This window comes from Chaetura pelagica, unplaced genomic scaffold (genome assembly GCF_000747805.2).
Source record: "Chaetura pelagica isolate M959 unplaced genomic scaffold, ChaPel_1.0 scaffold119, whole genome shotgun sequence".
Lineage (NCBI taxonomy): Eukaryota > Metazoa > Chordata > Aves > Apodiformes > Apodidae > Chaetura > Chaetura pelagica.
In genome coordinates this window covers 2,015,700-2,033,060 of record NW_009954406.1, presented here as the reverse complement: position 1 = coordinate 2,033,060, position 17,361 = coordinate 2,015,700, and the positions used below count along the sequence as shown (strand labels likewise).

Below are 17,361 nucleotides of genomic sequence, written 5' to 3'. Positions count from 1 at the left end.
TTTATAAATATTTTTACTAGATGTTTAGACTGTACATATAATAGTACTCCAGTTATGCCTACTTTTTTGCCAGTAAATACTCTGCCAGTGCTATGCACCTGCAACTGATGGGATGATAACTATTCACTGTACTTTGGATGCCCTAAAGTAAAAACTGCAACACTGATTGCTCCTCTTTTCATAATTTCTTTTTTAACCACACCAACAGCCTTCCATAAAACCAGCAGTTAATGTAAGTTACTTTCAAAATCATCTTCTCTTATTGCATTTTCAAGGAATGGTAATATTTTGGACCAATTTGTAAAGTAACAATATAATTACAAAACGCAACCCCCAGAAACAAAGAATAACAAGAAATAAATTATGTGAGAAACTATTTCAGATACACCTGTTGTATGAGCAGAAACAACTCCTAAACTGAACGTGCAGAATAATATTGTCCTAGGAGATGCAAACACACATGATGGTGTGGATGCACAAAACAGAGAGGCAGAAGTAGATGAGACCATGTTATGCGTATGATTTTTAGTTCACACTACAGAAGGAAAAAGTGCTACTTATATAAGGATGCAAGTGCTCCACTGAAAACATCCTTGTGGTGTAACACTCCTACCTTACAGCCTTACTCTACAAACACAGTAAAAAATTTCTTATGCAGAGTTAGGGGCATTTCAGCAACCTGAGTCTAACACTCATGGCTTTTTCAAAGAGCAAACACATGTCAATGTCTAGATACTTAAAAGTTGATACTTTAGTGATACAAATATAAACATTAACTTAATAAATTTAGGGATCATCATAATTAACTTGAGCAAAATGTGAATTCCATTTAAGTACACAGCTCTTCAAAGCTTCAGGAATCTGCTTTTAGTTACTGACTGGAATATCTGCACATATCCAATATTTATGCTGTTTTTCTCTCTATCCATTTTTAAACAGAATTAAAGGAGCAGCTAAAATTCTGCCAATAAAATGACAGGAAGGCTATTTTTAGTCTAGATTATGTAGACCAAGCACAAGCAGCCTATGGCTATGGTAATATTGACGCTCAGATCTAAATACAAATACTGGATTTCCTTCTTACTAATTCCTTACTTTAACAGCAACAAGAATTACAATTAAATACCAGTTTGCATGTCTTAACAAACACTTATACTAGAAGGAGAACAATTTTTCCCTATATTATAACAGCAAAAGCTCATATAACTCCAGTCACACCATCTCCTGGTAGCAAAAGGTTTGTGAGAAGCATTTAAGATAGCACAGGAAACCTGTAATCCACCCAGAATTATAAAGCCTTATACCAAAAGGTAAGAAGCATAGATTAAGAAGTATATGGTGTTGCCACAGGCACTTTAGATTGCAGACCTGAGATACAACTGACTAAAGAGACTAGTGTTTATTGATTAAACAACACATTACTAAATCCCTAATAAATCAATGAGAGAAGAGATACAACCAATGGATAATGCCACGTTAACACAGTGCTGAAAATAAAATGCTGCTCAGTTAGTAATATATGGCAGCTCAAGCAGCTGAGGGATGTGCTTATTCTATACATCACACATACTATATAGTAAGATGGCTGCAAGCAGATTTCCCTTGGTCAGTCTCCAGACCATAACTTCACCACACACTGCTTCATTCTGCTCTCCATGTGCAAGCAAGAACTGCCAATTTAGGACATGTTTAAACCAAGATAAATTTAATAGATCAAGGTCTTCCTTTGTTTGAATATGATACATGAGATTTAAAAGAAGAAGTGGTGAATATTATATTAAATCATCATATTCTGCCATACTTTCTGCCAATACACAGGCAACCATACAAACTTCAGGTTGCACATAGAAGCTCTTAAAAGCAAGAAATACCAGTGAAACACAGTACAAAAGCAGAACTTCTCCTCTTGTTCATCTAAATGTCTGTTGGCACAGAAATAAAGGCAAGAAAGGGTGCACGTCCAAAAACTGTCCCGGAACACTGTAATCCTTGACTGAGAACAGTGGAATGCAACCACCACTGTTAGTTTTTCTGCTGTGCACAGACCCAAGCCTATCTGTCAGCTGCACAGTTCCTAACTCCTCCAGCTGGAGAGCCTGAAGCAAACCCAATGATGAGGCAGGTAACTGTATAGCTATTATCCAAACATGTGAAATGTTTTGCTTATAAATGCAGCATTAAGATTCTTTGGAAAACCCCAGTAGAGATTCCAGGTATATCCTGGAGACTTCAGAAGTCCTCTCAAGGCTCAGCTACCATGGCTAAGTTGTCCCCTTCAAAGGTGGACATGCAAGTCACACAAAGCCTATATTTTTCAGAACAACTGTATGCACAGCTCCTTAGCAAAGAGTACTAAAGATCTTAAAGCTTTAAACAGTAAGCAATCAGGTTATTTTAAGATTATCAAAAGCACTGTTATGAGTGAAATAGATTTCTCTCACACAGCAATACTCAACATGCAACTTTTATGAACATCAGACTGAGAATTTTTCAGTAATTTTTGCTATAGCAGACTTGAAGCATGATGAAAGGTGAAGAGACCATAGCGACTGTTTTCATAAGAACTATATGTTTCTTAAACCTTTAATACCTGAAATGAGGCATTTAAAATGAGTTATATTCAGCAAGCACTACCAGCTGCTTGCTAAAAGTCAAGCAGCCTCTGGCTGGTGTAAGTTGGCACCCAAATTAACTTTATTTATTTAAATATTTATGGACATCAACACAAAGCTTCAATTATTCTACACTATACAACAACTGCTCAGTTTCTTCAGAAGGAAAGAGGGAGCTGAACTGTTTCTTGATAATGCCATTAACATTCAAGCTATTATTCTGAAGGGGGTTAATATTATGTTAAATGTTAAGCTGGCCAGGAATCATCCTTTAAATGCAATTAATAATATTTTTCTTCTTGGAGACACTTGCACTTGCTACTTCAAAAGATATTGGATTTTAACATGCAATGAGAAATTTTAAATTGTGTTACAAATCTTAGGAAAATGCTCTGGAAACCATATGCAATACAACTAAGAAAAAGCAAATTAAAACCAGTATCAAAAACGTGCATCTAAAAAACTAGGAGAAAGAGAGCAATAATGATGGCATGACCAAAACCTAAGTTTATTTATGCCTTAGGCACTGTAGTCCTCAGCCATTTTGTTTATGACAATCTACTTTTTGCAAACGCCTCTTGGCCATGAATATCAAAATAAAATGTATTCTGGAATTCAGTCACAAATAATACCTTGCAATCTGGCCAAAGCAAGTAGTAGTATTTGCACAATTGTTATAGAACATTTTTTTCTTCACCTACAGTACTTTGCAGTCTATGTATATTTTTTCCTCCTGTCTCTTGTTGACACTTGTGTTAAGTCTTTCAGACTAAGAATGATGACAAGTTTGCCCTCAATAAAAATAAAATTCAAGATGCTACTTTCTGTTAACAGTTCAGTAAAGGGTGATACTCTTTGTGAATCAGTAAAACAAATAGATCAGCAAAATGGTGCAAAACAGTTTTTGTAGAGGTGAATAAATTAAAGAAACCACAAATTTGTGCTTCCTTGACAGATTTATGTTCACCCAAAATCACTAGTATTTTCCTAAGACTGGAAATGTGAACCCTTAATCTTGAATTTGAAAAATCATAATAAAACATTCTGAAATTAGTTTGATCAAGTATGTTACTAGTCATAGCAAACATCTTGCAACATTGCTCTGTTTTCCTACAAAATGACATTTTACCCAAGTTTTTGATGGGACTGTCTTATAGTTTCCTAGTTTACAAAGTACTTTGAATTGTTTTCTACCCACAGATCAATAATCAAAAGCATAACAAACAGTAGTGATACAAGAAAATCCAGATGGATGCCCCTCTTCCATGTAGAGATGCAAAGTCATCTTGCTCTCAACTTTCAGTAATAGCCCTGAACTCTACTTCAATGTGTATCAATTATGTTCACGTACGATATAGGCCTGTGGTTGAGGAAACAACTTCCTTTATGCTTTATTTTTTATTTTCCTGCATTTACAGAGATATACAGAATTCACAGATAGACTTTATTATGTAAAGGCAGGATGGAATTTGGTATTACTTGAAAGTGAGAATGTTATTATAAAAAAATAATATTTTATTAAAATGTGGTGGTATTTGAAAGAGCATTTAATGAAGGTGGTACTCAGCTCCTGCTGAGAACTACTATGAATATGGTGCTTAATTCCTTTTGCTCCTCAATAACTCAACATCAATATCTTTCTAAATTATGCCCACAGACATTTGTCAAAAAAGCACTACTACTGGGCTGAAAAATATAATTGTAGATAAAGAGGTTTTAAATCTTTACCAACCAACATTTTCACAAAAGATCTCTTTCACCTACCTGTCTCCTAATAGTAAGAAAGTGGGAATATGTCAACTACTTTATTTGTCTGGCAAATACAAGATAAGTTGACCCATTTATTTACAGACTGAACAAGGCCAATCCATTTCATGCTGCAGCACTGACCCTTAACACAGATCCTGTGAATGAGCAGTCCATTACAATATGTACAAGTGACCTTTAATTACATTAATGGCTTTGTTGCATATTCTTCCATTGCGACAACACAATTATGGTATAAATATTTCTAAACAACATAATTCTTTAAATATAAAATGGATGAGTTCTGTTTACTGACAAGAAACTGCAGATGCACTGCATTATAAGTGTTAAAGTTTTGAAAAATGTAATGTAGCCCTCATATGATACCTGTATAATATCAAACATCTCATATAACAAAATTAATTATGAAATAAATTTCAGGATATTACAAATCTTCAGATACAAGCTAAAATTTACTGGTATCTTCCTATATTCATCTTCAGAATATTGAGAAAATTTAATTTACATTAGTTAGTATTATATGACAAGAAGGCAATTTTTTCAAATTAAATTTTTCCACTTGTTCAGAAGATAAAAATGTTCTGAAATTCCATATACCACATAAAACTTCTTACTTGATTTCAGCTCTGTGTAGCATTAGCACTCAGAGGGCTTTTTCTTTTTTAAACAGGAGCACTTCAAGTATTGTTTTACCTCAAGTTATTATAATTCAAAATATCTCCCAAAACTTTCTCTAATTGAACTGTCACAATTTAAAACACGTTTATTTATTCAAAATTGTTTGAAAGAATGTAATACATTTTTGACAGGCAGTCTTTTACAATATTGAAATCAAATCTTTGATTTCATCAAACCCTTCATATTCTGTGCCTTATTCCTGGAAGGCTCATGCCAAAATGATTTAGTTTGATTTTCTTTAACAATGGTAGGTTGGCTTGACAGCATCTGACAAAACAATTCAGTGAAGTACACCATACCAGGTAAAGAGAACCTGAACTGGCTACTAGATGAAATAATGCAGAATGGAGCTTGGAATTATGACAGAATTAATTTTGTAGGAGAATCTTTTTGCAGTATTATTAATTTTAGATTAATGTTATGGGTGTTATAATTACTATCTTTTGATCTACACTTAGATAAGCCAGTGGTACTATCTTTATTAACACCATAGTGAAAATGGACAGGTAAAATCAATGCAACAGTGGTTTGACTGGCATAAATTTCAGCTGCATTTTAATATAATGTTTTACTTCCCTCTGTTAGAAAGTTTAGTTTTATATGCAGAGTTCCCCGCATTTGAGTCCCTGAGATGGAGTGCTAGAGTTTGCCAGGTATCTGCTCCAGGTAGGCTGAAGAGAAAGAGAAGTTTACCATGTAAGCCCAAAGGACTCTTGCATTCTCAAACACACGGGGATGAGAGGCCCCGAAAATTACCTTACATTAGAAATGTAAAGAAATACATGTTCTGTAACACTTCAGAGAAGTTCTGTCTCACCTTTGAACCAGGAATATCTATAAAGTTTCATCCATGTTCCAGGTCCTGGGCAGCCAGGCAGTCACAACCATGTTACCCCCTGGCTTTGCAAAAGCAGGTTCCATTCTGAGGTTGTAAGGCCCTAACATGGGCCAAGTCTTGTCCTGTCACCAGTGCATGATCTTAAAATATGGAGTTGCTTTTATCTGTGTATGAAGGTAGATTGACTAAGCTCCCACTATTACAACATGTATCATGTAGCATATATTAGCTTTGGTGTTACATTGTGTGAACTTTATCTCAGCCAACAAGAATTCATTTCCATATTTTACTGGTCGCTTGCAATAGTACTATCATCTTACTTCAATTTATAATAAACCAATGTTTGGCCTTTTGTCAGCTTGCAGACTCACAGATTCTTTATGTTATAATACTATCTAAAAAAGTTAATTAATTCAAATGTGTTTGCTTATTTACAAAACTTCCCAACTTATTAAACATCAGTGTAATATAATCAGGATTAGAGTGAGTTATTAATGAAGGCAGCTTCAAATTTTCTTGGAAGAAGCCTATAAGAAGTGATGCTATTAGAGGTGCAGTGGACACTTTCTAATTCTCACTGATGCAGAGGTTGGTATGGCACGTGTCCATATTTTATATATATATGCTGATCCCATATGTATGTACTGGTGACAGGGTTGATTTGTTCCTCCAGAAGAAATAGCTCACAAATAATCTTAAACCATTATGTCCATGTCTGTTCCTGATGCCTTTAATGAATAACTGCAAAATGTTTCTGGAAGCATGGTTCTGGTCCCTAGTGGCATTTCCATCCCCTGAGTCACTTAGGACCAAACTTGTGCTATGCTAACACCACACTGAAGTACTACAGACATCAGTCCTGACTTGGTTTTACCCATCTGTTTTGGTAAATATTCTATAGAAGTGGCAAATCATACTTTTCCTTTGCAAATAAGAAGTTTACCTCAGTATAGTCTGTATATGCAATAAAAAGGGATAGAACGGGGAGGAAAAAAAGTAGAAATACTGAGATTTCAGATGAAAGCTAAGATGAATTTCCTGTTTCTAACTGCCAACTTCACCATCGTAAAGAAAAGAGTTTTATGCCTTCCCAATACCAATGCTGGACACATAACATACAAACTGGTATCTGATGTTGCAATTAAATCTTGCTTATTTTGGCAAGCATTAATTTTCTTATAGTCCTTTATTGACAGATGAAGAAAGTGCATTATTTTAATGTCTTTGGAATAATACTTTAATTTTTAATTCTATATAGACCCAGTTGCTGTCTTTTGTGGTTATGTGTCCTTCCAAAGAGATAACCTTTTACTCTGGTAATTACCATTAGGAAAAATGCATTGCAGAGTGTTCCATAGTACCATATTGCATCTGGCTGCCAGTGAGAAACCAGCAACTTGCCTACCATGAGACTCCTCTAATTCTGACTTTCTTCTCCTCCTGTTAGGAAACACCTCTCAGAAAAAAATCTCCTGAACACATACATTAAGCTCTGGAAACTTACTTATTTTTGTTGTGTGGCAATTGTTTCTATAATATATGACCCTCGGCTTCAAACTGAGCAGTCTTTGAAATATTTTTATTCTGGTTTGCACAGATGTTATATAGGCATTAAAAAAGAAAATCACATTAGCTAGCTCTTATTTGTGTATTGATCAAAATGAAAAAAAAATTAAAATATCAGAAAAACAATTATATATATATAATATATATATATAACAAACTACATTATACCACCTGTAGGATATATCTTACTCTCTACATTATTGACAATTGACTGTTACCTGGAGATTTAAAAAAACTAAAAAAGCAAAGCTAGGGAACTAAAAAAACAACCCAAAACCTCACAAACTTTCCTATTTGCAAATATTTTTCTGAATTATTAACATTCAGATTAATTAACTTTAAATAGACAATTTCAGAGGTTTATGTTGACCAGACAGTAACAAAGGGAGTTAATCAAATATGAATCTTCTCCAACTGTCTTGTCAAACCAGGTAATGATGTCCTGCCAGCCAAACTCAGAGGGAACATGTGAAACAAATACAAAAGTAAACAGGCCTTAAGCTGCCCAAGGGAAAGTCAGCAAGATGGCAATTTCAATCATTTGGAATAATACTAAAGCAGCCTTAGGCTTTTCTCAGAATGGAAACATGTCACTGTTACTGCAATATTTCAACAAATCAGACTGCAAAAGAAAGGAACACTTATGTAATAGCAGCAGTGGAACAGCACTTTACTCAACAGAGAGGTGGAAAATAATTAACAGGAAATTCCCTTCCCTGAGTAATCGCAAATGTATCTAAATAGCAAATGATTTCCTGAGAAATTTCAAGGAGTGAAAAATTCAGATTTAGGCACAGATTCCTTTAGTTCTCATACAGCAGGCATTTACCCCAAAATTATAAAGTTCTATGAAATAAAACTACGAACATCATGTTCTTACACAATTTATCAAATGTTGATCAAACTTACATTCAGAGCTACAAACAAAGCAAAAGGTACTTCCAGAACAACTCTGCTGAAAAGTTTCACTAAGATGAACGGGTTGTCATATCATTTAACTGAGAAATCAAAAAATATTTCAAATATTTGGGGAACTTACCTAATCAGTAAACTTTCAGTATGTGTCTAGTCATGTAGCCATCTTTTAGTCAATCATCAGAAAATCAAAGGCAAATTGGCATGACTCAACCCAAACTTTAATACCGCATGATTGTGTCGTGTAAGCTTGTTTTGTGCGAGGGCTGCTGTGGTTTTAGCAGAGAGATTAACGACCGGACCTAAGCTGGCCTCCAAACCTTGCCCTGCTGATGCCTCAAGCCCTTTGAAGTCTGACCATCATACCTGGCAAAACAACAGTGGGAACTAGGCTGGTGTCAGATCTAATCAAGTTTCCTGCCTCAGCATAGCTAACTATGGGGTACACTAATTGGCCCAATTGCGGATTATACCTTTTGCTACAGATTCAAGACAATAATTTAGTCAAATGATGGTTTTTATCTCCTTCTAATTAAGATTCCAAAGTGGGAAGAAATAGGATTAGACAGGCTAACTTCAAAATTGTGTCCTTTAAAGCAGTATGCACATAAGATAGCTCTCTGATAATATTGCATATAATAATGCATTGCTAGGAACTAACGTGTGAAGATTTGGGAAAACTGGATATTGCTACTACACCTTTTACCACAACCTCCTGGTTTTTCTGGAAAGGGTCTATCTCATAATTTACAAATGGAAAACAAACACTCATAAATATTAATTAAAAAACATTTTCATGCTGGATTAAAAAAACAAACCCTTCCCTCTAGTCAATCTTATTTTGACAAAGAAGAGACAAGAAAAACTGAAACAGTTAAATGATTCTGCAGACTATAAAGAGGCAGAGTCCCTCCCACAAAACTGCAATCTAATAAAATGGATCTGACATGTAAGGTTTTTTTACTGATGAGGGCCAAACCATAAAGAGTTACTTAACCAGTAAGCAATCCAGAGATGAGAAAATCCATGTCCCATGCCCTTATTTTAAACTGTGAAAAAAGAATGGCCTAGTGATGAAAACCCTTTTTTGGTGAAATGTTACCATAAGTCATAGGTTGCGTGTCGCTAACTTTTCTTATGCAATTTGATTTTAAAGTGGCATTTCAAGTAGAGGTCAATATTTTTACCCTAAATTGTATATATAACTAAGTAGAAGCTTTCAAAAAAACGTAATGTACTTAAAATACATTTTAATTTCACATTTAAGCTACATAGTAAAAAAATTATAACCTTAGTTGTACTTTATGTAAAATACAGCGTTGGTTGTAACACGTACTTGTGCTGCTTTATGTTTTAATCAACACAACCAAACCTGACTGCTGACTCAACACATTCTAACTGCAAAAACCCATTTCAGAAGGCTGTTTTCACATCCCTTCTTAATTCAATTTTCCCTTGCTCCCCTTTTCTTATTGACCTCATTGCTCTAGTCAGCCTAGCTGTAGTCTGCTTCCCCTACCAGTATGAGGAAGAAAACCATATGTGTTATAGATTAGTGGCATGTGTACGGGACTGTGATCTAACCTGTTCAAGCCAGGGTAGTCTGTGTCAGTTCAGCTTATAGAAAGCATATCTCAAACAAAACCTGAAGTTATTCAAAAGGGGCTGCAGCTGAGCAATGAAGGGAGCAATTATACAAGTAGGTCACCTATGCATGTCTAGGGCAGCAGGTTGTTTCAAAAGTTCCCCTACACCTCTTTTTCCAACGCTTCTGCCCCATGGATAAATTCAATATTTTTTTTACAGAGCCTCCTGCTAAGGTTTGGGGGTTTTTTCCCTTCCAAATTCCATTACAAATTAGAATCCCAAACACATCTGACAGGAAAAATTACATTCTGAGACAGGGTTCATTGTGAGGGAAAAAAACTCCAGATACTCTAATTCATAGCAATGAATGTGCTGTGCTGTGAAATGAGGGTGTGTGCTTCTCTGCACTTCTGAAAACAGGAGGAAGGAACATTTGTGTTTTAAAACCAAACAGTCTATTAAGGCTTTTGTTTCTAACATACTGCTCAAAAGCAGTTGTTAAAATGGTTTAATACCTCATGATGCCTGGTTTCACTAACTGCATTCTCTGGAAAGTGAGAAACACTCTAAAAGCCTGTCTTTGGGAAAAAAGCCCTCCTTCATGTATTTGCCTTTAAGTGGCTTCTGAAGAGGATACCTCTAGTTGAGAAACTTCTAGCACTCATGCAGAGATGACCTGCATGAAGAACTGGCTGCCTGATTAACTATTAACTACTCTCAATAGGATTAGATAATTAAAGACATTGATGACCATTAATTAGGAGGAGGGCACCTTAATTTGTCACTTGATAGGGCCCTTTCAATGATTTATAGGTTAGGGCTACTTGCAATTGTGAAGAGGAGGGGGCAGTGAAGAGAGAGAACCCTTAAGTTACCTTATCAAGTGGCCAGCTAAAAAGGGCAGAGGGTCAAATAAGGGCCAAAGTGGTCACTTAAGGGTGAAGTCCCAAACACCAAAGCAGTGCCAAGCCACATTGACCATCATTTGGTGATGGAGTAAAAAATATGCTAATTTATTGGTGGCAATTCTCTCTTTTTACGGTTTCAAGCAGTTAAGACAAGTGGCCTGCTTAAGAGCTTTTCATTTGAAAAGAGATTAAACAAAATCGTTTGTCAGGGATGCTTGGCTGTTTTATGTCTTTGTTAAAAAAAACTTGCCCAGACTGTACCGATGACTATCACATCACCCTGAAAGTCATCTTCCATCTCTAAGCATTATTTGGTTAATAAATACATCAGCTCTAATTGCTTAATAGTGCTATGTTCATTTGCTCTTTAGCAAGATTAAAATGAAATACATCTTTTGTATTACTGCCTTCTATCAGGACTGTCTGCATAAAGGTCACAGAAAAAAGTTTAAATTTAGTAGGAAATTTACTTAAGGACATTAGTGTAAATGATACTGTGTTTAAAATGACATAAAAGAGCGAAAGGTGATTTCAGTAATGCAAAGAAAATGGTTTCTGAATACTGATAAGGACACTTATCCCTCATACCACACACAATTTTAAGCAGCATTATACATTAAAATCCCTCTACTGGGGTAATAACATGTAGCTACTTTCCCACCCACTAACACAAGTAAGAGCAAGTCATTAACATTTAATTAAATATGCTCCTGACATCCTTAGAAACATGTCACGCTTTGCTATTGAAGGTTGTGGCCTACTTTCTGTGTACATTTTAAACCAAAATAAACTATTTATAATGGACTGATTTACTGCAGCAAACGAGACATTTTTAATTAGAAGGCATATTACAATATTGTATAAAACTGTTCTGAACAGCAAAAGCAGAACGAAATGGATTTACAACATCTGATGCATATTTCATGTATTTCACAAAACGAAACATAAGAGATGGGATTAGCTCCACCTTTTGGGTTCTAAATAGTGAAACAAAACTGTTTCTCTTACCTCAATGGTGAACAGCTTCCTTTTTAATCTAAAAGCAAGGTCCTTCGTGTCTGACACATCACAGATCAAGCTATTAAGCCGAGGAATCTGATGTACATGAACCAAACCTTGAGGAAAGAAAGAGTAAAAGAGGGGAAAAAAATAAGAAAACGCTGTCATCCAGATGCATAAATTAGAGTCTTACAGCAGAATTCAGTATATTTACACACACTCATCCTCCCCTTTTTAAACTGGAGCTTACTACCAGAAGCAATGAAGCAAACGGTGCGATTATACTCAAGTAATCAAGCAGAATAAGATAAACAGAAATCCTTGTGCGAGGAAAACTAATTGCACTTTGGTACAGAAATACAGATGTAAAGAGGGATCTTAATACTTGTCAAAACTACAGCCGGTTTGTGTGTGATTTTCTCTTGTATTTACAGTAAGCAAATATGGCTATCACCTTGCATGCTGCCCACGGCACCACTGAGTGATCTTTATTTTATTAAATGCACCAGTAAGCAGCCAACAAAACAAGGCTTATGGGTTACTGATAACCACTGAAGCTCTAATGAGAAGTACTTCGTTTTGCACCCTGAAAATGACTCTCAAAAGTTTCTGGAAAAGACCAATTTAGATCATGCTTCCTGATAAATTTTAACCCTTATGCCAGCTAGGAGGAATACGTTCTCTTCATGCAGGAGGCTTATACAGCTGCTCAGATGTTTTTAACAGCACTAGGTGCACTGCAAGCTCTGCATTCTGTCAGCTGCAACTCAAGCTGATTTTTTCTGACAAGGACGCTGGATGGTTTTTGCGCAGCCTAATATAGTTTCTGAACAACCTAAGGGTGATTTTCTACATCTGAAAACCAGGAAAATTCTACAGGGCTTCTCAATTACTGGCCTATATTTGCTATTCAGAAAGCCAGCGTATAAATGGAACTACTGAACATTTAGAAAACACATCTTACTTGAAAAAACAGCAGCTGTGAGAAAACCCCCAAAGACTAAAACCCTATTTTAAAATAAAGCAAACATTTTTTCCAGGGTTTTATTAATTTATTTTTTAACAAGGAAAAATAAGGGAAGCAAGTTTCCTAAAATTGAAATACATTAAAAAGCAAAATTTTTATAGGCAATAAAAAAAAACACCTCTCAATAACGCTAGAAAAATATATTTACAGATTGAAACCATCAATCCCTGCCTCCAGTCTGGTGACACATATTAATTATTTGTTTGGCTTTTGAGTTTGAAAATCAATTATATATTAGAACAGCAGGTATAACACAGGGTTGCTCATAAACGGTGTTGCAAAAATCACATTGAAGGATCATCTGTAGAATTCTTTCGTTATTTCAGTGACCTGTCAACCATTTATATTTTCAGGCAGCTCAATAAAATTATTAATGCAGGATTCATTAAAGGATGCAGTAATTTAATTAAACTTCTCCCGAGTAATGTCAAAAGTCTTCCATCATCTGCACTAAATAAATAATCTTAAAATTTATTCTTAAGCAAAAATGAATCCACAAAGTTAAAACTACTAAGAATACCTATTTCTAGAACGTTAGATTAAGGTTGTTTAAACCTCAAAAGCCATGTATATTGGCATATAATTTTCACGAGGTAGCATAAAAAAATGATTTAGCATACATTTTTACAGGAAACCAAGAAATAACTGCTAAAATACACATTGTCTTAAAGGATCTCTTCAGTACTGAGAAAAGGAGTATCAAATTGACAGAATTATGTTAGCATAAGCAAATGCCACATAATGATTACACAGTCGGAAAAATAATTAGGCAAATTATTCTACCTTTTGTTCACAGTTTCTTTTTCATTCACCTTTTTGCAGATAATGAAATGTGCACTACTTTCATAGTCAAAAAGGGTTTTCTCTGATTTATTAATTACAGCCTGCATACACACAGTGGTGTCTCAACACCATCTTTACTTTTTTTCTATAAATTCTGCTGTGGAAAACACTGCCACATTCTCACATGTTTACAGGAGGTTTCAGAGAAGCAGTTTACTTTCAACTAAAGGTTTCCATGGAACTACAGTAGTGTCACAATAATAACAGCTGTAATTTATGCACCCTCAAAGCACCGTTCCAGATTAGCTAAAACTGTTATTCACTGCTTTGGCTATGCATAACTTCTCATGTTTTAAAATTTAAACAGTCCTGCTGCAAGAGCTAACAACATATTTGGGAAAGAAAACACAAGCTTAAAAACCCTTACACATTTTGAAGATGAATCACTTGAAAGGCTACATGACATTTTACCAAAATTAGTTTCATATTTAACATGCCACACACATCCATGTTCATTTCTTTAAATGCGTAAGTTCTGTAAGTTCGAGCTGAAAATCAGAACATTATTTTTCGATGAAGTTTATATAGCACATCATTTAGCAGTTTATTCACCTTAATATAATATAATATATGTTTTTCCGTGTTCTCTATTTAAAACTTGGCAGATCAAAAGTATTGATTTCATGACAAGTTCAGCTCGCTGGTCAGATGATTGCCAAGCCTCCTCTGCATGTGAATTCCCCAAAGCCTGCCTGTTGAGATGTACATCTGATTGAGCCATGCCTCAGTAATATGGCTTGACAACATGCAAGGAGTTGCCATGTTTCCTTTGCAGCCTTAATGCACTTTACTGAAAATTTTCCTAACTCAAGACTGGATTGCAAGGAGAAACATTTAAGACATATATTCTAAAATGAAACCAAATACTACTTTATTGCAGATACCCACTTGGAAGGTAAGCTGCTAAGTGCCCCAGAAACACTCAGGGCAGACTTTTTGCATTGCTAAAGATGGAACTTACCGTGGTAATCCTTGTATAATGGATTGGTTTCTCTCTCAGAGCCAATAAATGATTCAAGACCAACTACCACATCTGACAAGTTTGTTACACGTTCCATAATTGCTTTATTCTGTAAGACATGGAAACAAAATACACATCTGATGTGATGAAAAAGGTAATTAATGTTTGTAGAGTAAGTCCTGGTCTTCTCAGTGACAAACTGTGGGGAAAAAATAGGTCATCAATGCTCAGAAAATACATTAGAGGTTTTCTTATTAAAAACAAAAACAAAAAAACCCTAGAAAATTCCATCTAAAGAAAATATACATTTGATGAGCAGAAACCACAAAAGGGCTAACTCAGTACTAAAGTCATATTTTCCTAAGTCTTCATAACATAAACATTGGTTCCCATCAGATATATTTACAAGCCATGTGGCACTTAAGCACCTCTTATTGACTTCTACTATGAATCAGATGTTCAGCTTTTGTTTGTGTTCTGAAAACCTTGTTTTTTAATACACTTAGGCATATCGCCTCTAATATTTTGAGCAAGCACAACCCACATTAGTATTCATTTTGGTCATTATTTAAACAACATGGAAACCCAAAGCATTTTCTCCAGCATTTTTTCTACCAGTTCCCCTCTATACAACATGAATCCATAGCTTCAAGTTGTGTGACCATTTTTTAATATATTGGTGATTTATAAGTGATGCCTTATGTATGCTGCAACAACCTACTGTCATGTGCCTTAAATTTTTCTTAAAGTTTTCTGCATAGTTTTCTTTACTTAATTTTATCTAGCAGCAAGCAACAGTCAAAGGTTACAACAGAGATTTTCAGAGGTAACTCAGGATCAAATATTCTTAAATGCTTTGGCGATGTCAGCATTTAATGAGCAAAATAGGAGACAAATCTGTGCTAAAAAGCAAAGTATTTCTTTAAGATAAGGAGTTACCCTAAAACTGCCTAGGCAGCAGGTACACTATTGCTCTTGACAGCTCTAGGTGCCACAGCCATCATACTTTCAAGGGGTATCAAGACCAAACACCTCAAAAATACCCATTCCAAGTAGGAAGAATTGACTGTACCTCCAAGGTAGTGCTTTACATTTTTAATTAATTTTATACCATTTGTACTGCTGCATTTCTTCATAAACTATACAATTGACACTTAATATGAAAGGTAAACCATTTGATAATAACAATTTAGAAAGTAACTAGAAGTAGAACTGTGTTAGAAAAGTCTATGCATTGTACTGACACATGTGTTCATTAAAACGATGATCAAACCACCAACTGCTTCCATGAACCCACACTGCAATACCATTATATTTCCTAGCCACAGAGAGGCCTACAAAGCAGACATGAAAGGTGAACATTTTCTACTGCCAACAAAGAACACTTTGACTTCTGTTTTTGACCGCTACCTAAAGTAACTTGTGGCCTGCCCTGCACAGGCCAATCTGGTCAGGTTACAAGGCCTAAATCCACTGATCCCATGGTATCTTTACACCCCCTCCCTTCCCCACCTTATGGGCCAGATGGCATTAAATCCTGGGGACTGGTTTCTTTTTAAAGCTGCTACTTGTGCACAGCCCAAAATGATCTATCCCCATGGAATCAGGGAACTTCAGTTTTACTTGCAAAGTCTAACGATGGGTAGTGATAAAATAGTGCTATATTATAGAATAAACCTTCTTCAAGGAAGAGAGAGGCTGTATTTCAATGGAGAGTTTTGGCCACATTATTCTACAAGGATAATCATACAAAGATGGTATAAATACAAATCTGAAGTGGCTAGTGATTCCTAGAAATCCACAGACCAGAGATTACTGTATTTTGCCAGTTCTTCAGCAGGCTGCTGTATGTTATTTTTATAAGCAAGAAATCCAAAACTGTTCTATAAGTAAATAAACACTGATGATTTCTGGCAGCTAACCTAAACTCTTGGTGTAGAAAAAATATTCTATCATTTGAAAAAAAACCACATTTGCTGTCCATGAATGTTTTTGCTTGCTGGTTTTGACAACACTAGGTTACAAAAACGGTGGATAGAAAGATGCTCAGCCATCAGCAAGGTACCCTGATGGTTAACAGTCCTGCAAATCTTAAGAAGAGCATATTTCCTATTTGGTCTTCATTCTGGAAGGATGAAAGTGAAGGATAGCAATTCTGTACTTGTCAAATGATACATATGTCAATATGTTGGTTTCAGCTCTTCTCCTGAACAGGTTTGCTTTCTTAAATTGCATTCTGTTTGCCCATGCTGATTTTGTTTTTTTGTTTTTAAAGTGTGTAAAAATATTCTCCTGGCTTAATGCAGTGTATTTTGGGAAATATTTTGCACAGTGAATCGCCACACCAAACAGACATTTGCTTATGTGGCATTGTTGCCATAGATCTGTATCTATCATGTATTTTCTAGTTTGCAGTGTTCAGCACATTAATGTCCAATCAAAGCTGACGTCAGCACACAGATAGTTGTGATGTATGGCATACTGACATAAACACACAAATCATGTTGCCCCATCTGGGCTTGAAAATTTAACAGAGCTCCAGATCTTCCTCCAGCCCCATACAAATCTACCTCCTGCTTCTGGCATAAACTTGGCAGCTCTGGAGATGCGCCAGGACATGGTTAGGAGGGAAGCCAGGAATGGGGAGATTCAGGGAAAGA

At 35.5% G+C, this 17,361-nt stretch overlaps 1 protein-coding gene across 1 annotated transcript in view; it reads right to left on the bottom strand.

The window, feature by feature from the left end:
- Positions 1-17,361, bottom strand: part of ELP4 (elongator acetyltransferase complex subunit 4) — a gene marked incomplete at its 5' end in the record, with an annotated part of 139,802 nt that overhangs the window by 64,300 nt on the left and 58,141 nt on the right. The window contains 2 exons of the mRNA XM_010004251.1: positions 11,880-11,986; positions 14,702-14,810. Coding sequence (XP_010002553.1) covers positions 11,880-11,986; positions 14,702-14,810 — 216 coding nt within the window. The remainder of the gene's footprint in view (positions 1-11,879; positions 11,987-14,701; positions 14,811-17,361) is intronic.